This window comes from Anabas testudineus, chromosome 8 (genome assembly GCF_900324465.2).
Source record: "Anabas testudineus chromosome 8, fAnaTes1.2, whole genome shotgun sequence".
NCBI lineage: Eukaryota > Metazoa > Chordata > Actinopteri > Anabantiformes > Anabantidae > Anabas > Anabas testudineus.
This window is the reverse complement of record NC_046617.1, coordinates 20,169,415-20,193,123: the sequence shown is the minus strand read 5'-3', so window position 1 is coordinate 20,193,123 and position 23,709 is coordinate 20,169,415. Positions and strand designations below refer to the sequence as shown.

The 23,709-nt window shown below is 42.6% G+C and overlaps 4 protein-coding genes across 10 annotated transcripts; all 4 read right to left on the bottom strand.

The window, feature by feature from the left end:
- Positions 1–707: 707 nt before the first annotated feature.
- On the bottom strand, positions 708–4,178 carry zgc:171844 (DUF3585 domain-containing protein). Of its 2 annotated transcripts, none has more exons than XM_026356982.1 (6): positions 3,997–4,178; positions 2,367–2,487; positions 1,795–1,868; positions 1,540–1,654; positions 1,190–1,260; positions 708–1,099 (listed from the first exon to the last, which is right to left on the bottom strand). In XM_026356982.1, the coding sequence occupies exons 1-6, from the start codon at positions 4,067–4,069 to the stop codon at positions 981–983; spliced, it is 573 nt and encodes a 190-aa protein (XP_026212767.1). In that variant the 5' UTR covers positions 4,070–4,178; the 3' UTR covers positions 708–980. The 2 variants fall into 2 exon arrangements, with proteins under 2 accessions (XP_026212767.1, XP_026212776.1); XM_026356991.1 differs by lacking the exon at positions 3,997–4,178 and adding an exon at positions 2,755–2,993.
- Positions 4,179–4,566: 388 nt separating this feature from the next.
- mfsd6l (major facilitator superfamily domain containing 6-like) lies at positions 4,567–9,328 on the bottom strand. Of its 4 annotated transcripts, none has more exons than XM_026361067.1 (3): positions 8,091–8,419; positions 7,937–7,963; positions 4,567–7,311 (listed from the first exon to the last, which is right to left on the bottom strand). In XM_026361067.1, exon 3 carries the CDS (start codon positions 7,267–7,269, stop codon positions 5,548–5,550), a length of 1,722 nt encoding a protein of 573 aa, XP_026216852.1. In that variant the 5' UTR covers positions 7,270–7,311; positions 7,937–7,963; positions 8,091–8,419; the 3' UTR covers positions 4,567–5,547. The 4 variants fall into 4 exon arrangements, with proteins under 4 accessions (XP_026216852.1, XP_026216862.1, XP_026216873.1 ...); XM_026361077.1 differs by having other exon boundaries at positions 8,121–8,419; XM_026361088.1 differs by lacking the exons at positions 7,937–7,963; positions 8,091–8,419 and adding an exon at positions 9,240–9,328.
- On the bottom strand, positions 9,052–12,163 carry pik3r6b (phosphoinositide-3-kinase, regulatory subunit 6b). Of its 2 annotated transcripts, none has more exons than XM_026361097.1 (9): positions 12,081–12,163; positions 11,816–11,944; positions 10,703–10,780; positions 10,279–10,391; positions 10,117–10,185; positions 9,885–10,020; positions 9,728–9,797; positions 9,454–9,637; positions 9,052–9,387 (listed from the first exon to the last, which is right to left on the bottom strand). In XM_026361097.1, exons 2-9 carry the CDS (start codon positions 11,829–11,831, stop codon positions 9,232–9,234), a joined length of 822 nt encoding a protein of 273 aa, XP_026216882.1. In that variant the 5' UTR covers positions 11,832–11,944; positions 12,081–12,163; the 3' UTR covers positions 9,052–9,231. The 2 variants fall into 2 exon arrangements, with proteins under 2 accessions (XP_026216882.1, XP_026216888.1); XM_026361103.1 differs by having other exon boundaries at positions 9,294–9,380.
- A 1,137-nt stretch (positions 12,164–13,300) lies between these two features.
- Positions 13,301–22,937, bottom strand: LOC113161513 (phosphoinositide 3-kinase regulatory subunit 5-like). 2 transcript variants are annotated; one of them, XM_026359132.1, is made up of 18 exons: positions 22,800–22,937; positions 20,113–20,215; positions 19,378–19,478; positions 19,198–19,266; positions 18,966–19,104; positions 18,277–18,346; positions 17,985–18,162; positions 17,727–17,898; positions 17,533–17,601; positions 16,615–17,441; positions 16,119–16,244; positions 15,430–15,561; positions 15,260–15,353; positions 15,102–15,178; positions 14,480–14,573; positions 14,312–14,394; positions 14,088–14,206; positions 13,301–13,692 (listed from the first exon to the last, which is right to left on the bottom strand). In XM_026359132.1, the coding sequence occupies exons 2-18, from the start codon at positions 20,210–20,212 to the stop codon at positions 13,545–13,547; spliced, it is 2,598 nt and encodes an 865-aa protein (XP_026214917.1). In that variant the 5' UTR covers positions 20,213–20,215; positions 22,800–22,937; the 3' UTR covers positions 13,301–13,544. The 2 variants fall into 2 exon arrangements, with proteins under 2 accessions (XP_026214917.1, XP_026214925.1); XM_026359140.1 differs by lacking the exon at positions 22,800–22,937 and adding an exon at positions 20,351–20,449.
- Between the last annotated feature and the right edge of the window lie 772 nt (positions 22,938–23,709).

The following is a 23,709-nucleotide window of genomic DNA, read 5'->3' as shown; positions in this document are numbered from 1 at the left end:
ATACTGACAGTAACACTGAATACTGACAGTAATACTGAATACTGACAGTAACACTGAATACTGACAGTAATACTGAATACTGACAGTAACACTGAATACTGACAGTAACACTGAATACTGACAGTAATACTGAATACTGACAGTAATACTGAATACTGACAGTAACACTGAATACTGACAGTAACACTGAATACTGACAGTAATACTGAATACTGACAGTAACACTGAATACTGACAGTAATACTGAATACTGACAGTAATACTGAATACTGACAGTAACACTGAATACTGACAGTAATACTGAATACTGACAGTAATACTGAATACTGACAGTAATACTGAATACTGACAGTAATACTGAATACTGACAGTAACACTGAATACTGACAGTAACACTGAATACTGACAGTAATACTGAATACTGACAGTAACACTGAATACTGACAGTAACACTGAATACTGACAGTAATACTGAATACTGACAGTAACACTGAATACTGACAGTAACACTGAATACTGAATACTGACAAGTAAACACTGAATACTGACAGTATACTGAATACTGACAGTACACTGAATACTGACAGTAACACTGAATACTGACAGTAATACTGAATACTGACAGTAACACTGAATACTGAATACTGACAGTAATACTGAATACTGACAGTAACACTGAATACTGACAGTAACACTGAATACTGAATACTGACAGTAATACTGAATACTGACAGTAACACTGAATACTGACAGTAACACTGAATACTGACAGTAATACTAAATACTGACAGTAATACTACATCATATCTTTCTCTTTGATCATTTACTTTTTACTGGCTCAATGATTTATATATTAAAGACATAAAAGAGTGAACGCGTCCTTTACATCATCTGAACAGAAACATACTGTATATGAGGAGGGTATTCACACTATTCTAGTTCTGATACTCAACACATCATGAAACACAGACAGACACTCGTTACATGATGGAGCAGGTGAAGCCGCAGCAGTCTTTGAGCAGCGCGAGTCCACTTTTACTGATGAACGGTGCTGATGTCTGCTGCGATTTGGACGCCACCTTTTTATCTGGTAAAGCACCTGATTGAAGAGGAGACGCGACACTAAACTCACCACAGGAAGTTCACACATCGTGTCCATTCAAAGGAAGGAGGAGAGAGAGAGACTCACCTTTAGCAGCCGGTGCTTTGGGAAATCTGGACTGTAGGAAAGCTGCCATTTCTCTGTCCTCCTCTCTTTCCCTGGAGAGAATAAGTCTGTGTTTTATGTTTGTATAGTTGTGGATTTAAAGATTTTATTTATATATCTGGGAGGAAACCTGGACCACAGTCTGAACCCGTACTTAATTCATTCAAAGTCCACAAAGAAAAAAGCTGATTAATGAGATTTCTTCTTTTTTTAAATAAACGTCGTTTTCTGTTACGTTCAGGTGAAAAGTTAAAGTTTCATCTTTACACAGTTCTGCACCTTTACATTTAAACATGTTTGTGTTTGGTCATTAAATGATTTCCTGACTTCACCTCAGCCTCTCAAACTCCACATCATCCACCAGGAAGTCTCTGGTCTCCACCAGCTTGTTGATCTGGATCAGCAGCTCCTCTTCCCTGTCTCTGTCCTCGTTCGACTTGTCTTTGTCTGTTAAACAGACAAAGACAAGGCTGCAGCGTTTAAAGTTCAGTTTAACGACAGACTAATAAAATGAGTTAAATGTGGTTTGATGAATTGTGAAATGTGTCGGTGTCCGTCAGGTTTAACAACACGTGGCCGACATTTACCTGGAACTATGACCAGTTTCTGCAGCTCCTCCTTCAGCCTGGTGATTTCCTTGCACAGCTGGATGTCGTCCATCCTGAGGAGAAAACAAACCACAGACACGTGTTGTGCAGGACGTCACCTTCCAAACTTTACATGCAACAGCAGAAACCGATAAATGCTGGACTCTGGTCTGTGAGTGTATCACCTGAAATCCCACAGCCCTCTGAGGACGAATCACACCTGACAACATGTGTGTGTGAGATGTTATTAGAGCATTGGCTAAAAACAGGTTGTGATGAAAATACATACTGAGCCTGTGTGTATGTGAGGATGACTCATAGAGGAGGAAAAACACACCTAGAACAAGCAGCGAGTGACGCCGGCTGCAGTAAAGACTTCACCAGAGAACAAACCAGCATCTGCTGCCATCTAGTTCCAGACTTCAGTCACTAACTGAAGGATTTAACCGAGCATTAACACTGTTGATGTCGTTTACGATCGTGTTCAAGACTTCAACTGTTTTCACATATGAACTCAGGAGAATCAGCTCCATGTCTGAGCTGGATCTACATGTTGAAGGAGGAGATCTTACATGAATCTCAGCTCGGACTCTCTGCGTACGAGGATGTCTCGTATCCTCTCAATCCTGAACAGCTCTCCTTCGATGTCCTCGATCGTAACTGTGGAGTCGGCCATGGAAACGACATCAGCTGCTGGAAAACAAAGGCACAAACGCGTCTGAGAAAAATAATCTACAGAGTTGCTTTGTTGTAGATTCAGAACTTTATGGACTGTAAGGAAACAGAAAACTAACTAAGTTATATAAAAATATAAAGATTCCCATTTATCAAACAAAAACCTTTATTTACTATTTAATACGAAAGGTGTTACGCAACATTAGAAATATGAATATGAACGTCTGTCTCATATAGATTTTGGTGGCCAAAGGTCAAAGGTCAGAAACATATTAGAATATGAACCTGGACAGATGTGTGAACTTCTAAATATCTAACATCCTCTGTTGGTTTCACACAATCTGAGTTCTTCTCCTCAAAACACCAGTGTCTCTGGAAACGTGCACGTCGTGCTGTGGAAACATTTACACCCTCCTGCTCGTGTGTTGTGGATACTTCCACCAGCATTGCTGAATACTTGTGCTCCCTCCCCCCATCACCGCCCCCCTGCAGCCTCCCACTCCTCACTGGGAGGATGAGTCATCCAGCAGAGCTCGGATTGACTTTTAATTACCTGACCGGGTGAAAACACATCACACACACACACACACACACACACACACATTCCTGGTAAATCCACTACACACACTTTAATTATGAGCAGGTGATTTAAAGTGTTTTCAACGTGCGGCTTTGTTTTCGCTGAGTTCTGCTTCTTATAAAACAGGTTCCTGTGAAACTGCTGCGTCTTCTTTACATGTGCTGTGTAATAGAATAATAAATTCTATAAAAACATGGAGACACTATGAAGAGAGACTCAGACTAATATTAGAATAATATTCCAACGTGTGGAGGGACGAGCTCCAGGTTAAAGACATGAACCTGAGTCTGTCACATACCTGCTGCTGCTCACGTTACGCTTTTAGTGCAGATAAGAAAACAGAATGATCAGTAAGCACGCAGCCACGCTGCTCTCTGAAGCTGTTTGTCTGCTCCAGCTGGTTTTACTTTGTGTTGCTGACGACTGTTTAGTGTCTTTGTCTCATGTTCAGTTTTGTCTCTTCTTTCCTTTAAAGTGCATTAACCTGCAGGGAAGCTGCTTCACAAATACAAAAAATACAGTTTGATTGACAGGTTTTAACTTCATGCAGCTTAGACTTTATTATATGGTTCTGTAACTTGCCACAGTTCCTCCAGTGCACGTACTAAAACACACCTAATGTTGATCTGGACACTTATTAGAATTAATAAACGGACTAAAGATTAATCTGCAACTGTTTAATAATGAATTGTCATTTGTCAAACTAAACTAAATGATCTGCTCCATGTTTCTATTACTTTTCTGTCTATTTGAGACAATAAACTATTTTTTTTATTCTGAACCAGTGTTTAGACAGAAACAGTAAAAACTAACATTACTTTACGGGGGGAACCTGAGCAGCTCGTGACCCCCTGCTGACTTCAGTTTGCCATGATGCTCTCTGAGGATCAGCTCCTTCTTCTTCTGGTCTCTCAGTCACTTCATTTCCTTTAAACCTATAAACTCACCTGGTTTCTCTGTCTCTGCCTCCACTTGTGTCTTTTCCAAATCCTCGTACTGTTCCCATTTCTCCTCCATCATGCATCAAAACCTAAAAACGCTCAGCTCAGAACATTTGAAGCAGGTCTGGTCTGAACAGAACCGACTGTGTCGTGCAGCATCGCTGAGAGCTGCAGAGTCCAGTCCGACACTGGTGGATCACGGCTCGGGCTGCAGGAGGTGATGATGCTGGGTCCTGCTCCGAGGCGCCACCTGCTGACGGACACCGGGCAGAGCAGCCGTGGAGAAGTACTCGGATACTGTACCTAGGTAAAAGTACTTAAAAGTAAAAATCCTGCATTTTAAACCGTACTTGAGTAAAAGTATAAAGGATTAAAGTACTGTTATAACCTGTTAGATATTTATTAATATATAGTAATAACTCATGCAGTAATTAGTCAGGAACATTTTAATCTGCAGCATCGATCTGATTAGAAAAACTAAATATTGATATTTAATATTTTACCTGAACAAGTTACTCCAAGATTTCAAAAACTCAATTTTCTTTGTCGACGAATCTTCATCTTCAGATTTAGTTTTATTTATTTTTTCTTTCAACTGATGTAAAATAATTCTGTGGAACCTTTTTAGATTTTGTGAGCGGACACATTAAATCTGTGAAGCTGCTCCTGTTTAACGTCCGCTGCACTCAAACAGCTCCACACGAGGATCGAGCTGTTTTTATTCACCTGATTGACTCGAGCTGCTAACGACAAACTGGGGATGATTTTAATTTCATGCAGCCAGATGTTCAGGGAGTGTTACACATCTGTCAGCACGTAGCAGCTGCCACTAGAAGACGTATCTACAGTACATGTAGTAGCAGTGCTGCATAACAAAGTCGTGTATTTTAATCACTGTTGAACAAGTCTCACATTTGTGCTGTAAAGTGTAAACAACCCTTTAACATGAACCACTGTGAAGTTCAGTTAATAGAAATACTCAGATTTGCAGTTACTCACAGTACTTGAGTACTGATGGCTGCATAAGTAGCAGCATGAATCCTGAAGATCAGTTTATTCTTCACAGAACACAGACACAGTTTGTACATTCAGACATTCAGCATTAATTTGACCTTAGACTTAAATTCACAGCACATTTCTCCACATTATTAACTCATTCATAAAACTCGAGGACACATCATCCAGACTACATCTGTTTCCTAACAGGTCAAACTGAATCACCTGACACGAGGTACAGGATGTTTAGCAACGTCTCACTTCGAAATACAGGTCAGACAAACAGCTGAGGGGCAGCGGTGAGCTGTGATCCTGCAGAAGACAAACAGTTAGTGGGTGTGGTGGCACAGGTTCAGCCTCTCCTTGTGCACACGCACAAGGTGTTTACACTCCTGAAGAAGAATGACAGTTTAAAGGCCACGTGTTAGTGGACAGATTCAAGGCCTCAGTGTTTAAGTCCGATCAGTCGCAGTAATGAGAGTTAAAGCACTAATTCACATGTTCATGTTAGAGATCATGTGATTTTGTGCATGTTAATCTTTTCTCCTGTCACTGAGGAGTTCAGCGGCTCCAGTGGTTTATCCTCTGTCCGTAGTTGTTATTGCTTCTGTCGTCTTCCATTGCTTTATCGAGCCAGTCTCTCTCCTGCTCGGACTCAGAGTCGCTGGCTTCGCTTGCATCAGCCACCAAAAGGCGAGAATAGTTGATCCTGCGCTGGCGAGGAGCTCTGCACTGGAGCAGAGGCAGGAACACGCACCACAGCATCAGAGCCAGCGCCACTCCTCTGAACAGCCACGGCAGCCCGAACCTTTGCACCACAAACCCCCCGGCGAAGCTCCCCAACCCGTGGCCCAGGTGCAGAGAGAGTCCACTGAAGACCCTGCTCACACTCCTCTCAGCTCCTGGTGTGGTCACATCCTCACACTGGACCCCCACAGCCCACCAGAGGGCTCCACCGCTGAGACAGCTCAGCACCTGTGCAGGCAGCACAGCCCACGGCCCCCACAGGAAGGAGTAATAGAAGCACTGTAAGCCCAGAGTAGCAGCCCCCACTGTGAGAATTCTTCCAGGGCTGAGGAGTTTGGACACACGTCCAGCGAGCAGAGGGAAGGCGGCTTGTGAGAGCAGAGCCAAGGCCAGAGAAAGTCCCATGTGCAGCTCGCTGCTCCCATGATCCTGCATCTGCCACAGCATGAAGTCGTCCACAGCTGAGCCGGCCACCCCGACCAGCAGGGTGGTGACGGCACAGAGCAGAGCGCGGGGGGAGCCGCGCACCAGCTGCACGGCTTTCAGGAGCCTGTTGGCTTTGTCACGCTTCCTGTTCAGGTAGAGAGGCAGGTAGGCAGCGACAGGCAGGGTGAGAGCCGCCACACCGGCGTAGCAGTAGAAATGCACCGCGCTCCTGGGGGTCTGTTCAGCCAGGAGACAGTTTAACTGACTGACCAGCAACCCTGCTCCCCCCACCCCACACGCTGCCCCCAGTAAACCCCACACACTGGTGCTGCTGTAGCGATCCGCAGCATCCGCAAAGTCCAGATATTCATACACGCCGTCATCTGCCGTCCAGTCCAGAGGCGCCGACATGAACTCCCACACGGCGACGACGATGAGCAGCAGGAAGAAGAGCTGGTGCTGAGAGTCCATCATCTTCAGGCTGCTCAGGAAATCAAAGTGTGTCTCCTCTTCCTCCCCGTGTGGCAGGTCTGACCTCTTACTCCTCACTGGAGTCACTGAAGAGCTGGTGGCAGGATGCAGGATGGAGCTGCCGTTGGGTTCCCCCACCACAGAAAAGTTCTTTTGGGACAACTGAGGCAGAGCAGATTCAGTCTCAGGAGGCGTCTGTGCAGGAACGGTGGCTCCAGACAGAGTCGAAGCTGCTGGTGTTGGTGCAGTGCTGCTCACGAGCAGGTGGTCACCCAGACTGTGGGTTGGACTGGATCTCAGATCAGATGTGTTACAGCTGGCGGTCTGTGTGTGTACACCTGTAGACGGGATGAGCAGCAGAACCAGAGCGGCTGCAGCCGAACACACGAGCGCTCCACCTATCACCAGTCGCCTCTTGTCGTAGTGCTTGGACAGCAGACTGGCCGCGGGGCTCCACACCAGCGTTACCAGGTGTTTGGTGCCCAGGACGACGCCCGTCATGGCAGGAGTGAGGCCCAGCTGTCTGAAGTACAGAGTGAGGAACGGGAGCAGACAGGATCTGGCACAGGAACACAGGAAGTTAAAAGTGCCGGCCAGCGCGAGGGCGCGCCTGATGTCGATCTGTTTGTTCCTCTTCATCGTCGTCCTGCTGAGCAGCTGTCACGGTTCACGAGGAGAAAACTGAGAGACAGACAGACAGAGAGAGGAATAATCAGTTCTCACGTCTCCAACACCGACAGTAAGAGATGTTAGATCAGAGTCAAGACTTTATTAATCCACCTAGTTACAGCTGCTCTTCATTATAATAAAAATAAATCTTTAAACTGATAAATGTAAAAGAAAAAGTCAATCTGTCTTCACTTTTCTTTTCTCTGAAGCAAATAAACTAATTTTAATTCTATTGTTAAAGATGTTCATCAGTGCGTGCTGGGATGTCAGCTAGTTTTGTTTCTTAAAAACTTTTAAGAAACTAATTTTAATGAGTTAAAACCAAAATAAATTCAGTTAACACAGATTAATGACAAACAGTAAAATGTCACTGAGTAAAGTTCACAGCACAGGTTTTAATTCAGTGACTGTGATATTATAAAGTTGATTAAACGTGTTATAGGTTAAAGTCAGCTCCTTCTTAATTTAAATAACAGCACTGAACGTTTTTCTGCTTCCTGCTTTTCATTTATTTATTCTAAGAAAACTCATCACGGTTCAAGTTTTAAACTCCTTTAAACTTTAAAATGATCGTTTTCTGAACGGAGTCCGGTTCAGTTTTCTGAGCAGGAAGCTGCAGATAAAATAAACACGGAACCTGACGGTGGAACACCTGGTGGAACACCTGTCCGACCCGAACACCTGTCCGACCACCTGTCCGACCACCTGTCCGACCCGAACACCTGTCCGACCCGAACACCTGTCCGACCCGACCACCTGTCCGACCCGAACCACCTGTCCGACCCGAACACCTGTCCGACCACCTGTCCGACCCGAACCACCTGTCCGAACACCTGTCCGAACACCTGTCCGACCCGAACACCTGTCCGACCCGAACACCTGTCCGACCCGAACCACCTGTCCGACCACCTGTCCAACCCGAACACCTGTCCGACCCGAACACCTGTCCGACCCGAACACCTGTCCGACCACCTGTCCGACCCGAACCACCTGTCCGTGCTGGAGAATGGTCCACGTCACGTCAGATCTAAAGGTGAAAAGTGAACCGTTACCTTTTCACAGCGAGGTCACGGATACCTGCTTCACTTCACCTGCTGTCATTCTTCCACCTGTGATTCTTCGTTACGTCATCGATTCGCTCCGTTTGTGCTGGAGCAGGACACCTGCAGCGTTTCCATGGCTACAGCGCCCTCTACCGGCGCGGAGGGGAATGACGCAGGTAACAAATGAAAAACCAAGGTGAGACTGTGTGGTCACCTGACCTGAGTTTACAGGTGTTTCAGGTGAAGAGTTAATCCAGACTCAGTCTCAGAGATTCAATTCAACAAGTGTCTGCTGGGATTAACATGAGCTTTAATTTGTATTTCACTGTACAACATGTTTAACTGTAATAAATGATCTTAAAAGAACATATTGAATCTCAAGAGCCCCATAATTTAACACTTACTTAATTCTTGTGTACTTTTACACATAAAGTAACTAGTAACTAGTAATTTACAGTTATTTCATCAGCACTTGATTTGCTGCTCATTTTGTTCTTTAGCTTCAACACAAACACACGTGTTTCATTTAGGGTGAATTCACCAAAATAAGAGCCTCCATGGGGCTGAGCCTCACACTGACAAATGTAGTAGTACAGTAGTAGTACAGTAGTAGTACAGTAGTAGTACAGCGGTAGTACAGCAGTAGTACAGTAGTAGTACAGCAGTAGTACAGCAGTAGTACAGCAGTAGTACAGTAGTACAGCAGTAGTAGTACAGTAGTAGTACAGCAGTAGTACAGCGGTAGTACAGCAGCCTCCCTTCAGGAAAGATCAAGTTAGTGTACTAACCCTAACCCTTCCACTGAGGAAACAGAGGAAAGTTAAGGTGCAACAATCCTTCAACTTTAACTTTAGTCAGATCAACATGTGCTTCAACAGCAGGACTCAGATCACACACCTTCTCCACAGGCAGTCATGATGCTTCTGAGTATGTGTTGTAGTCTGTCCTTGTAGGTGGAACAACCACCTGCACCATCCTTTATACTCTGCTCCACGGCTAGAACCACTTCCTGGAAATAGTGCTCCACCATTTGTTCTCCTAAAAACTGGAACAAACAATATCAATGGTCAAGAACTTGACACTGACAATGTGTCTTCATAAACTCACTCACCTCCAGAGCCTGAACCAGTCTGGAGCTCTGGCACGCCGTCCCTAGCCCCTTCTGCAGCACACGTAGCACCAGACTCTTCTCCATCGTTGGCGTGTCCCTGAAGCTGTCGGACACCTCTAAGTAGGCTCTTACTGTTGCTTCCAGTGGAGCAGAAAACACAGCTGGGTCTGCCAGAACGAACACCCTGGAGGAAACAAGAACACCATTGAAGCAGGAGACGACGTGGCCGTGATAAAACGACTCACTCAGAGTGAAGCTGAACGTCATCAATCACTTTTCCTGCGAGGTGAATTTCCCATTCTTCAGGTTCTGCTCTGCAGCGACTCTTCTTTGATATAAAGAGCCTGTTGAGGGAGGAATTCATCCTTATTTAACAGCATAGTACTAGTGTTGGTCAGGATGTGTGGTGTTGAGAGGGCTGTGTTGTTAACCTGGTGTGATCGTTTCCATCTCGATGCTCCTCAGAGTGCTCAGGGCCACTGCAGAGAACGGCAGCGGCAACATCAACATTTTCATCAAACACTTGTGCATGTTCTGGTAAAGACTGGGGGGAATCATGGAACCTGACTGGAGAGTCAAGCAGCAACACACTGAATTCACAACTGTAAAAAGTTCTTCACTGTACAAACAAATTAGATTCTGAGTCATCCAGGTGTGTCTTACCTGAATAACCACATAGTAGAGCGTGTGCAGCAGTGGGATGACACGTATGTGAGATACTGTTTTATCGATCTGTATCAATCGACAAACCAAAAGTTACACCTGCTTTTGAATTTGCTTTTGACCAATTACACTGTTGTAAATCTACATTTAGACATTTTGAACCTTTCCAATCCTCTTCAGCTTCTTCTCCAGCTCTTTCACCAGAACTCTGATCAATGAGACGCTACAGCACGGATCAGCCTCCACTTTCTTCTCTAGACTCCATCTCCACCTTCCTGCAGAGCAGAGGTTCAAAGTAACTAGAATTTTATAGATTATTTCTAAGATACTTCACTGCAAAGTAACCTAACATTTATCTGACAGCTACAGTTACTGGTTATGTGTCAGAGTTAGATTTAACCTAAAGAAACAAATGCTGAACCACTGTTTATTAAGATTATTCTTCCTTTTGTCCTGATTTCTACTCAACTCATTGCTGCTCAAACTTGGTACCAGCCATGTTTCATTAATTTGTCCTGTAACCTTCCAGCCTTCCTTATCTCCTCACCTAACCTTAACCCGGCTGTTGCCTTATCTTTATTCTCACCTTTGTGGGAAGAGTTTTGACCGTTCACCTCTTTGAGAAGAGCCAGGACGTCTTTGTGCAGACTGGACTCCACATCCGCTGCAACAGATCACACAGAGTCTCAGAAGGTTTTCACACTCTTTCACCTTTGGACACGTTATAAATTTAATTTATGAATTTATGAAACTGACACGTTTCCATCAATCTACACTCAATAAAACCAGAAGCTGAAATTTCTCATTTACTGACATATTCAGACTCTTCATTCTGTATTTTGTTGAGGCCCCTGCTTGGTTACGTCTGCAGTTTATTACAGTCTTCCTGAGACATCTTCTCAAGATCCATCCTATTGGACAGGAATCTGGGGTGTTCTCGCCTTTGGTTCAGCCCATCAATCATCAATCCCCTGCACCTGCCCGTTTTACCTGCACCTGCCTGTTCCTGTCCCTGCTTCAGTTCTCCAGCCTGAAGACGTGTTGTCGTCAGACCTGTGCTTGTTACTGACCTCACCTATTCATCTCTGTAAGTGGCTGTACTTATTTTCAGACATTAGACTGTTTAGTGAAGTGTGGATTGTGGATTTAAGAGTGAGGATTGTTCCTCTCGCCATTTTTACTCTTCACCAGTGGAGCTCTGTCACCCCGACACAAAACCATGTTAACATGATGCAGTGACGTTGGCTCTTTAGTTCACTTCACTGTAACTTGTTTTCTGTGTTCATGAAGGTTTAAGGTGGAAATGCACTTGCACTAATACAACATACTATTATTTCCTCAAACCTGCTGTGTTGGTTCGTTCTACTCGATATCAGAGACACATCAGACAGTTTCTTGGATCTTAAATAAAACAAATCTTCAGTTTTTCACAGTTTCAGTCACATTTTATACACATTTTAAGAAAAAGTAAAGCAAACGAGATGCAGCTGACATCAATATGAAGAGTTTGAACTCTATTTATTTAAAAAGAAAAGATTTCAGTTTTGTGCAAAAAGAGAAATTAATACCATTTCAAATAAAATCTACAAAACAATGAAGTGTCTGAAGCAGCTGTTTATGTTGCCAGCCTTTAACCAGCAAAACAAGTTTGTGCGCTGCAGCACTTATAAACAGTCTAAGAGGAAATGTACGCACTTTCCTGTGCTGTCAACCATCCTTTGTTGTTGTTACTGTATTTTTTAAGATGGAAATGACTTTCAGCTTGTCACACCTGATCCTAGTATCTTCTGTCAGCAGACGTTCTGCAAAGATGTGTCTGCATTTGTCCCTGAAAACTCAAAGTCACAATTCTACTGTCTAAAAACTTTAATTACTTGTAAAAACTTACGTAACTTTGAACCATCAAATGAAAACACAGGGTCATTGCAAGTCAAACTAAGCCTCTGCACTAAAGCACAACTCACCATAGTAGCTTCAGTTGTAATGTAAAAGATGAAGCAGGTTTTCTGTAGGTGATTCCTCACAACTATCACCTGTGAATAAAATAATCTGATAATAGCAGCTTGTGTTTATTGTAACAGACTGAGACAGGGTGTGTTCGACTCATGGGGGAAGTACAGAAGAGGCAATTACTGAAGAGAGTATTTTTATTTCACCTGAGTCACATATGAAACATAGATTTTTTAAAACATGTCAAACATTTCCACTGCTACTTATTACTGTCAAATAAATAGCTTATTTTTATTACATGTTTCCTTTTTAGTTTTACTGTCTTGGATCAAAAAGAACGTACACAGTAGTAATCAAGTAATCAGTTTTAATCCTCTGACAGCAGATACTGAGTCTCTAATAGTCCTGCAGAGACTCTGGATGCTGTCAAATCCTCCAAATAAGAACAAAACACGTAAAAAGCAGGAAATGTGCAGTATGGAGGTCGATAAAAGTCACACTCAGTAATTAATTAATAGGACTGTGCAACTTATTTTTGCGGTATCTATTGTCTTGACTGTTTGTTGCTTCAGTTTAAAACGATAAATTTACAACTTTTCAAGTCTGACTTTAAACAACAGGAATTTTAACTTAATGCAATCATTCCTCCTCACGTTTTCCTTCTCAGGGGACAAGAAGCTACAGTCGTTATTCTGTGCAAAAATAAAGAAGCGAGATAATTATCCAAATCCACAGTTTCAGCAGTTCACAGGATCTCAGGAGCACTGTGGTGTAACAAGGGGGGTTTTGGCAAATATCAGGTGTGCGTTTTTTCTGCAAACCTACATGAAAATATAATTCCAACAGTGATGAACGGTGGAGGCAGCATCATGATTTGGTGCTTTGCTGCCAGCGGACATGGACCTTTTGCCATTTTGGAGGGAAAATTAATGAATGAGTTTATCCAGGTATCCTACAGGGATACCTGTAGGATGTGTGGAGTGTCTGTCTGCAAGCTGAAGCTCAGAAGAAGATGGATGACGCAGCCAGATAATTCACTACAGAGAGAGACATTAAATGCACCTTCTGTAGTGGCCCAGTCAGAGATCAGACCTCAACTCTCAACAGAACTGTTCACACCAGACGTCCTAAGATTCTGTCTGAGCTGAATCTGTTCTGCAGGGACGAATAGTCCGAAGTTCCTAACTTCACCTTAACTTCACCTGTATGAATGAGAATCTTCAGACTGTTTCACTTACTTTCTCCACCATCACTCTGTATGTTTAATGTTTGTGTTCAGTAAAGACATAAAAGATCAGGACTGTTGATATTTGACTGTGAAGATCAGAATCATCCAGGAAACCAGGAAAATGAAAACAGTGCCGTGACTCTATCTTCCACTGTATATGGGAAGAGGTTTCTTCTTGTGTGCACAAACCTTCGTACAAACTCTTCCCTGTATGTCGCGTCCATGTTTGGTTCAGTGCAAACAAAGTGTTTCAGGCGTGTGAGGCAGAAAAGGAGGTGATGGGGAGGCAGAGCAGAGAGCAGTAGGACGGGTGCAGAGGTTGCACTTGGCCCGGGGACGGTTTGTAGGACCTCCAGTCTGAGCTGCCGCCCGGTTTACAGCACAGAGACACTTCACACCTGCAGATACACAAGTCCATCAGTGCACACGAACAGAAAAAAACCCCAAAAAACAGTTTAACTGTTTATTTTATTACCGATATGAGGTACCACTGTTTCACATTAAGCTCATTAGCTTAGCATAAAGACTGGAAATGGATCATTAACTAAGACCAAACCCCTGTAAAAAGCCTAACTGTGGTCTGCACATTTTGTTTCTTGTACAAATTGAACAAGAACTCTGGTTATGTATCCAGAACCAGGCTATCTGTCATTGTGCTAAGCTAACTGGCTAAGCTAGCTTTATCCAAACCTGACACAGATCAGTCTTCTCATATAAAACTGTTGTAATATTCCTTTTTAATGCATGATTTTATATTTGTGATGGAGTTTTAGTCCATGGGGCCGACTCGTACCTGGTGACACTCTGGATGAACTTCTTCTCATCCTGATCCAGACACACTGCAAAAGTCGTCCCATCATCTCCACCGTTCACCTTCACCTTGTCCACCTTCACCTCTGATACTGAGATGTGCTGTTGCAGAGCATGTGGAGGAAGAGGGAGTGTAAGGAAGGGGTGTTTCAAAGGATCAGTGTGCATGGGGTTGTGTTTAGTTCAGCATGTAAAACCACCATTCACCTGGTTGTAGTTCTTTTTAGACTTGGAGCTCTGCCTCTTCAGGACTTCTGTCATTGTCAGCTGCAGACTTTCTATTCTTGAATCTGGACAAACAAGATCTGACTCAGAAACCACAACAACACAAACCAAACCAAACCAAACTAAACCCAGAGAGTCGACGTCACACACCTAGCTCCTCAGGCTTCCTGCAGGCCTTGAAAAGATTGATCGATGTGCAGACGGTCTCTACCTGGGTCCACTGACTCCTCCCACTAACAGCCACCTGTAAGACGAGTCGGGATTTCGATCAACTTTAATGAACTGATGTTAAAAGAGGGAAACTAAGCTCCACTTTTCTTAAACCTGCAGACTTTGGTTTGTAAGAGAATAAAAGAAATTATTCTTATTTTGTTTCAGAAACATTTTCAGAAGTAGCTGAGTCAGAGCAGAGCAGACTTTTGTCTTCAGTCTTTTCTAAACAATCCTCTTTAAAGAGGTTTATTAATGTTGAACATCTGCTTTTTGGGAAAAAGTCCACAGGAAGACTTCCACAAGCTGACCAATCAGAACACAGTGGGATGAGGGGCCTAAAGACACAGGAGCTCGAATGAATCTATTTAGTCTGATCTGTACGCAGCAGCAGGTTGATCAATAACAGCTGAGAAGTGAATCTGTCTTATTCAGTGTCTCCCAAGAGAGTGAAAATCTCTGGTTAGAGGTCCCAATATTGTTGTCCATGTTATTATCAGTAGTACAGTTGTTTAAAGTAAAACTGTTCCAGCTGAAAACACCAGCGCTGTGAGTCTGTTACCTTGTTGTAGGCAACACTTAGTGTTAAAGGAACAGCCTCCCGTTCTTCATCAATTCCAAACCTTTTGCTGGCAGCACCTACAAACAGCAGACAATATATATTTATGTATATTTATATATATATGATCACGCGTGTGTGTGTGACAGAGTGTGACCTACCCATGGCCTTAACTGCTCTGGTTCCAGCCGAGTGTCCCAGCTCCAGAGAGTGAATGAACACCTCCTTCCTCCTCTCTCCTCCAGCCAGCGTCAGCTGAATGCAGGACAAAAATCAGCCTCTGTGTCTGTGTGTCTCTTCATACAGATGTTTACTGAGGTGAGACACTTACCTCGGCCTGGTAGAGCTGCACCAGAACAGGCTGGTCTGCATGTCTGCAGTAATAAAGCACCAGGTCGGCCAGCAGGGGGACACGCTCCACGCTGCCACTGTTGTCTGATGCGTCTCCCTCCTTACAGCCGGTCTGGATCACAGGGAACATAGATTTTTACACACGATTCAGATACTTTACTTTTATTGAAGCAGAGAGAGACATCGTTAAAAACCAAAAGTAAAAAACTCAGTCTTTAATTTATCAAACATATGTCACTGTATGGTACTAAGAGGAGCACACAAGTTCCAGCTCTACTCAAAACTCATTTTCAGAACAGTTTTGGATGAGTGATTTAATGTCCTCTGCTAGTTATTCTACTCTTACCGTGGATTATTTTGTATTTGTCTGGTGTAAAAGACAACTTGTGTGTTTTAAATTGTTTCATTATAGTAGTAGTTTGGTTGGTTTCCTCTGATTGACCCGTTTCCCTGGTTTAATCAAACCCAGGTCTAATCAGCCACAACAGGATTTTATTGCATCTTCTTATGCATAAATAACTATTCATGTGTAAACAGTACTTTGAGGTGGACTGAACCACCGACTCTGTGACTAGTGGTCGACCTGTTTGATCTCTTGTCATTTAACATGTGGTTTAGTGTAGTAGTGTGTGTACGTGTTCTGTGTGGACCAGAGAGTACTGACGGTACCTGACAGAGAACGTCAGAGGACAGGCTGAGCAGATTGAGGACATTCCTCTCGTACCAGGGATCCATCATACCCAACATCTGGGCTATATCGACTGTACTGTCCTCCAGGGAGACACCATTTGGCTCCTGTAGAGGATTTAAAGGTGGTGATACCTCGATTGAAGCTTTTACAGCACAGTGTGGTTTATTTGAATAAGTTTCCTGCTGTGATGTCACGTTACATCATAAATGGTTTTAAAACCAAAACAAAAAGTAAAAACAGAATTTGGAATTTTTCACATTTCATAAATTTCCCACAACAAACTGTGCAAATGTTTCCTGCCCCAGATGATGTAAGTACGTCCACCTACCGCATGGTTACTGTTGGTACTTATTAATAACTGTAGTAGTATCAAATAGTTCAAATTAATGTCAGACTGATTTTTACCCTTTTTAAAAGCTGAGCTCCAGCCGTGCTTGAGTGGTCATTTATAAAAATGTTGATGCATGTTCTTACCGCAGAGGCCGTGGCTTTAGCTGAACTTCCTGTCTGCCCCTCAGGAGGTGTCTGACCTCCTCCTGGGCTTCCTGTGGTTCTCCTCCTGGTGGGAAGAAAGTAGAACTGCAGTTTGCACATCTTGGTGAGTCGGGGGCATTTGTTCTCCTTCTGCTGCAGGTCGCTGTAGGCCCTCGCCAGCCTCCCGGCCTCTTTGTCACCTCCAAATATCACCACTTTGATCAGGGTGGGCACCTCTGCCACGTCAGGCTCACTGCAGCTCAGGATCGGCCTCCTGCGGACACACACGTGCCTCTGGGGGAAAAGAGGATCTAAGGCAGCGGAGGAGGCCTGAAGAGGGCGCATCTGTCTGGAGAGGTACTTGGAGTGTTTGTGTGGTGACCTGGTTCTTTTAAAGTCCTTGGAGGAGTCACTGCGGTAGGCCATGCTCTGAGCACGGCGGCAAATGTTCGGGCTGCTCTTGAAGAGCATGGAGAAGCGCTCCATGCCTAACAGGGATCTGGACTTCTTTTTGGGTTTCCTCCTTGGCTTTGGTTGGCTGTCCTGTCCTTCCTCTGTGTCCTCACTGAAGTCACTTTCCACACCGGATGAGGTGGATGGCACAGACCAGCTGGATGAGAGAGAGTAGCTGGAAAAGGTGGAGTCCCTAGAGGAAGAGGATGTGGTGGAGATGCGATGGTTTTGAAACTCTTGGTCCACTCTGATTACCTCCAGCTCATCTTCCTCGTCCACACTGGTGTCGATGTTATCGTCCTCGTCTAGTTCTGTTCTTATGAAACAGTCTTCAGGTGAATCCAGGTCGCCGGTCAGAATGTCATAAAGAATATCTGTGAAGATGTGAAGAAGAAGCAATCTGAGAACAGATGAGGATGATGAGTAACATGAAGCAGGGAGGATTGTTCAAAATCAATTAATTACCAAAGTTGTCGTTCTCCCAGGAGCATGTGTGGCATTTGGGGAAGGGCAGCATGAACGTCTCAACAGCCCCTAATGAGAAGAGAGAGATTAGAGAAACAGGTTAAGCAAACAAACTGTGTCCCCGCAGGGCCCCGAGGTCCTCGTACTCATCACAGCAGTCTGGCTGTTGTCTCTGACATTTGATTTCGTCTTACCAGCATTTGAGCAGCTGTCAGCAGGAGCAGGTAAAACAAGGCTCTCTCTGAGCCGCTCCATGCTGCTTGTTAGACCCTGTCTTGCTGTGCTGAGATCTGCTGTAGAAGCTGCAGTCTCCATGTTCACTGTCACTGCCTCCAGGAGCTGCTCCAGCTCGTCGGGCTGCTTTGTCTGGAGCCACAGAAAGTTTGATTTAGGGTGCATCCTCTTCAAAATAAAAACAACAAGATGAAGTGAAAGCAATGTTGGCGGGTCACCTGCAGGGCCGCGTGCAGTGTCTGCAGGCTGTGCTTAGAGCCCAGAGCAGCCTGGAAGCTGTGCTGGATGAGGGTGATCGTGACATCTGTGTTGGACTGCTGAGCTCTACTCAGCTGCTCAGAGACAGACTGGACCTCTGGAGGGATGTCTTCGTCTGGGTTCACTAACAGTACCATCCTAATAAAGACACGTAGAGCAATGATGAGACGCACGTGGACAAACACAGGATGTCATTTCCTTAAATTAAAAATGGTGAGTAGTGTTTAACTTGTTCAGTCTGAGATAACTTACATGGTTTTCGAGCTGTGAATCTCAGGGGAAACCCCCTGTTCTGTCCGCACCAGTCTTTGAAATGAAATGCCTTCAATGAAAAAGACAGTTTAGTCCAGATTTAGCAGGTGAACAGTGCCCCCACATGGTCACAATGATCCATGACGCCTGCTCTGCCAGGAATTCAGTTTTTCTACTATGTTCTATATTGGGATCATAGCAGACGGGGGAGTAACAGTCAATTATATTAAGAGGTGGTTCTATTGTTTTGGCCAAATGATTTAAAAAGAATGAGATGAAACATTAGAAACACATCTTAATGTAATATGAGTAATTCTAAGTAGAATTCATGCAGAACTGCTGCATTTGATTTCTATTCTCAGATATTTCATTTTATCTCATACTTTCTAAATATATTTAGCATTTAGCCACAATTTATTTTAACCTACTTTTAATTTACTTCATTTCTGTGAAACGTTTATCTTAATGATAGTATCTGTATATATGTCAAACCACTGTATCTAGTACTGGTTATCCAGTAATGTTTGACCTGTTTCTTTAAACTAGCTATATTTTGAAGCTACTTTCCTACTTTTTACATTATTTCAATTATATTATAAAATAAATCTAAATTTAAAAAATATTTTTTATAAATATGTATGTATATTTGTAGACATTTGTATGTCTGTATATTTAAATCTCTGTGCTACCTGGTGCTCTGAGCTCCTGCTGGATGATGTTTAGCAGGTGTTTACTGGCTGAGCAGCAGGGTTCAGGCCAGGACTGGAAACTGTGGAACAGCAGGTAGGCCTCCTCCAGGACCCCACAGTCTGGAGCCACATAAGGAGCCTGAAACATGAAATGCAGCAACATCCGTATTTTGACAACGCACAGTTTAAAGTGTTCTCGTTACACTGCTAATGATTCATTTTAGAAACTCACTTTCAGGAGGGTTGAAGAGAACAAGAGGCACAGAGGCACCACCAGTTCATACTGACACTGCTCCAACACCTGGAAACCAAAGAAAGAAGAATAATGAAGTGAAACACGTCGATATTCTTCACATTACACGCTTCAGTTAGAAAAATGGCAAATGAAGATGTTGGTGTTTCAGCTCTTTACCTCTTTTGTTTTCCTCAGTATTTTCTGTAGAAGGATGAGGAAGTTGTGGTGATCTCTTTTCACAAGTTCCTCCAAACACCAGCGGTTAATGCACAGCCCGGCTAGTCAGACAGATAGAAGCATAATCTGAACCAATGCTCGATTCTCCTTTCAGGTTTCACTCTGATGACTGATGAAGTAAACATGATCTTACTGAGATACACGCCGTCGCTCAGAGTGATTACACCACACTCGCCTGCTGTAAAAGTTCTGAATGAACTCATTAAGTAACTATTGAAAAGTGTGAACTTGTTCGACCAACATGATAACCCCCACTCTGTCTGTCCCTCCTGGTGTGTGTCACCGCTTTCAGTTCCCATTTGACTCCGTATAATGGACGATATGTTCCTACTTAGCTTGTGTGTTTTCTCTAGAAATTTGATTACAATTGTGATTATTTCCTTTCTTCCTCATTCAGTTAATATTTCAGTCGAGTTAAACTGCTGCTGTCAAGGTTCACGAGCGAGGACGAGGGAAAGCAAACAGAAGATCAAATGTCCCACAGCTTTATTAATAGATCAACACGTTAACACACGGCCTTCACCAGGATTAACTTAACTAATCAACCTGTCACAACATTAACAAACTGTTTGCTCTCTAAATCTATTCATTATGAATCGTAGGTATTTAAAGTTAAATCACTCTATTTGATTTAATCTTTTTAAGGTTTAAAGGAAGCATGAGACTGGGTTTTACCGTTCCAGAGTTCTTTGTCAGGAGAATCCAGACCCAGGTTACAGAGACAGCGCTCGAGGACATGCTGAATACGATCTTCTGTGCACGAGCTCTGCTCCATCTTCTGCAGGTCATCACAAAAACCACACACAAAAAACAAGAGTCGCACTCAACAATTACTGTGGAAACCAACACATACCAGTAAAGTCCAGACTTCCCTTTACTGCTGTTGACTGTTTGCAATAATCATGGTTCCTACCAGAAACAGTGAAACACAATCCAGAGAATAAAGCTCCCTCACACTAGAAGAGATGCAAATGTTGACAGATAAGGTGTCAGGGCAGAAACACAGCTGGCCACTTCCTACCAGGACCAGTGAGTCACAGACTGCGTGAGTGGATTACTTCTACTTTTTCCATTCTTAAAATCAGCTGCTGACACCATGTTTCGTATGAGTCAAAGGTGGGTTGGAAATAAATCTTACAAAAGGGCAACTTCCCATTTGATCCTCTGTGAGGATCTGTAAGTAAGTAAGTAAAGAAAAGTGCTTCTTAGTTATACGACTAATACGATTAATGTCAAACGACAACAGATCTTTTGAAATTTGACACAACGAAAGACAGAATAAACCTTTTACAAGGGTAATTAAAGACTTCGCAGATATAACCAAAGTAAGGCAGGCTGCCGTTACTTTTAGCTGTGAGATTGAATTAAACATATCTGCCCACGCTGCAGTAAGACGTCCCTGTTGGTGAGGAAGAACTATTTCCCCTGGGACTCATCTGTGTTTGGTCTCCAGGATGTCGGTGTATATACGGAAGCTCTGATTGTGCCCAGCTGTGGCAGATATCACTATTATTCACTGGGAATAATGTGAGTAGGGACAAAACTGGAAAAGTGGGACCGGACCACCGCTGAAAACAGGAAAAGGCCTTCCGGGAAATAAGCAATTGAAATCAATCCTCTATTCTTTAAATGGTTTGTGTGGGCAGGACATAGGAAGAGGCTTCTGAGGAAACATGGAAATATACATTTAATAAAGGGGTTCATGGTAGAGCAGAGACTGATTACAGACGTACTGATTTCAGATGTACTGATTACAGACGTACTGATTTCAGATGTACTGATTACAGACGTACTGATTTCAGACGTATTGATTTCACATGTACTGATTACAGACATTGATTTCAGACGTACTGATTTCAGACGTATTGATTTCAGATGTACTGTCATAAAGTAAACCATCTTCAGCTGTTTATCTTTTACTGTTTTAACCCTTTCAGCTGGTTTTCCACTATATTTTTTCATTTTCAATGTTTAATCATCACATTTCAAATCTAATGTTTGTGTTTTAGCTGTTTTTTAGTTACTTTGAGCTCGTTCAGCTGTTTAATTTCAGTTACCTATCTATTACCATTATCTACTGATGATGATACCTTCAGCTGAAGGTGCCACTTCATCCATTACTTTTAAAAACAGTTTTTAATGTTTGTCTTTTAACCATTTAAAATGTCTGATTACTGTTAGTTGTCTGTTTCATCTGTTTATTCTTACTGTTATTTAGTTATTTTACTGTTCATCATTTATTTTTCCATTACTTCTTTCGTTTCATTGTTATTTGTGTTTGTTGTTTTGTTATTTTTGATGTTTAGCTGTATATTTCACAGTTATCCATCAGTGTTAGCTAGCTAGTTTTAACTTTTTATTGATTAGTTTCAACTAAAAATCATCATTTCAATCATTACTGTTTACTCTGCAGTTTATTTTCATTAGCTTTTAGCATTTTATTCATTACTTACTGGTAACTATATATTTCTACTGTTGATCATTTACCTTGTGTTAACTTCAATGTTACTTTTAGGAATAGGTTTATCCATTATTTTATATTTACAGTTTTACATTTAGCTGTTTCAGTATTAAATATTTTAACCTTCTCTGCTTTCTTATTCTATGTATTTTAATGAAGCTCAAAGTTCTTTTTGTTTTTTCTAATTTATCACACAGCTCTTCTACTTTGGCTTCTACACCCTGAGGTACATTTACTTGTCTTGAAACCTAAAAACAGGGAAACATGCGATAAGTACTGATATCTGTCACTGATAAAACCACAAAATGATATTAAAACATTGCAGGATATTTAACTTCTTTACAACAGGCAGCAGCTCTGTTCTCAGTGGTACCTGACATATCCCGCTTCAGCAAGCAAGTCTATCAATTGTGCACTGAGGAAGCAGGTGTTAGTGCATTGTATGAAGTCGAGCTATATTGTCCAACTCACGCAAACATAACAGAATGCAAAACGCCGCTCTATTCTGGGGCTGCTGTAAACATTATTATTCAAATGCATGTTTTAAAGTGAAAGACAAACGAGGAGGCAGGAATTCAATGATCTGTTAAACACATCAGCAAACATGTTTGAGGTTTCATGCAGCGTACTCCTGATTGGTTTTTAAGCAGCTACTAAAATAAGGGGAACAGGAAATCTGCTGAGCTTCAATAACACTTGCAGTTGTGAAGAAACTTGAGTAACTGAGACTTGTTTACTAGAGAACAGTTGTATGAAATGGTGAAGTGAGCCGTGCTGAAGATGTGTTCCACACAGCCATGAAACATGTTGCAAAGGTGTTGAAACACAATGAGATAATAAATAAAGAAAGAACGAAACAGAGCTTTAATTAGCAGTGATGCACACAGACGCTCTTACCTACCTTACCTAGCTGCAGTTATCAGTGTCCTAGATCATCCCAGAGTGACCACAGCTGAGACACATCAGTGCAGGGAAACAATACAGAGACCACATCCTTCTGTGGTGGTGCTTTTTAAAACAGACCCTCCAACTACAGAGTCATGAGAGCATGTGCTGCAAAACAGGAACTGAATGAGTCTTAATGCTGAGTTGGTTCATATCACCCTGTGCTGATCTCAGTGGGAGGAGTCATGTATCTGTTAAACCGCATTTGACACAAGAACTAGTTCAGAATTCATTCTGCTGTTGAAATAATTAGTTTCATTATCTGCTTATGTTTAGTGAAAGAGAAACACATCATTTGATCATCGACAGCTTAAAAATGAGGTTAATGAAGTGTAGAGGAAGGAGAACCAAGAAGAGTCTGACCAGCACTATAATAATAACAACAATAATAATAGTAATAATAATAATGATAATAATGATAATAATGATAATGATAATAATGAATACTGGTGCAGCAATAGCTCAGTTAGGACACGAGTCCATCAACCCCAGGACTGGTTTGTCCTTCTCCACATGCTGAGCTGTTCATTCATCGTTCACTAACGTTATAAATCTGAACTCTATCGTTCACATGTGTATTCACAGTTCTCTCTGAGGCTCTGGACTCAGGTGCATCCTGTTTATTTCCTTGAGATCTGTCTAGAAATTGACCGGTGGCAGAATGAATTGGACATTGTTTTGGAAAAGACGCACACTGTGTGTTTAAAGTCCCAGAATTCCCACTGTATGTTTTAATAAACTCTCTTCAAACCTAGTGATCAATCATCATATCAATAACTGTAAAACTGAAGAACTCTGGAACCAGCAGGGTTCTACGCTGAACTAAGTGATCATCAAATATTAGTTTTAATGCAGCAAACTAAAGA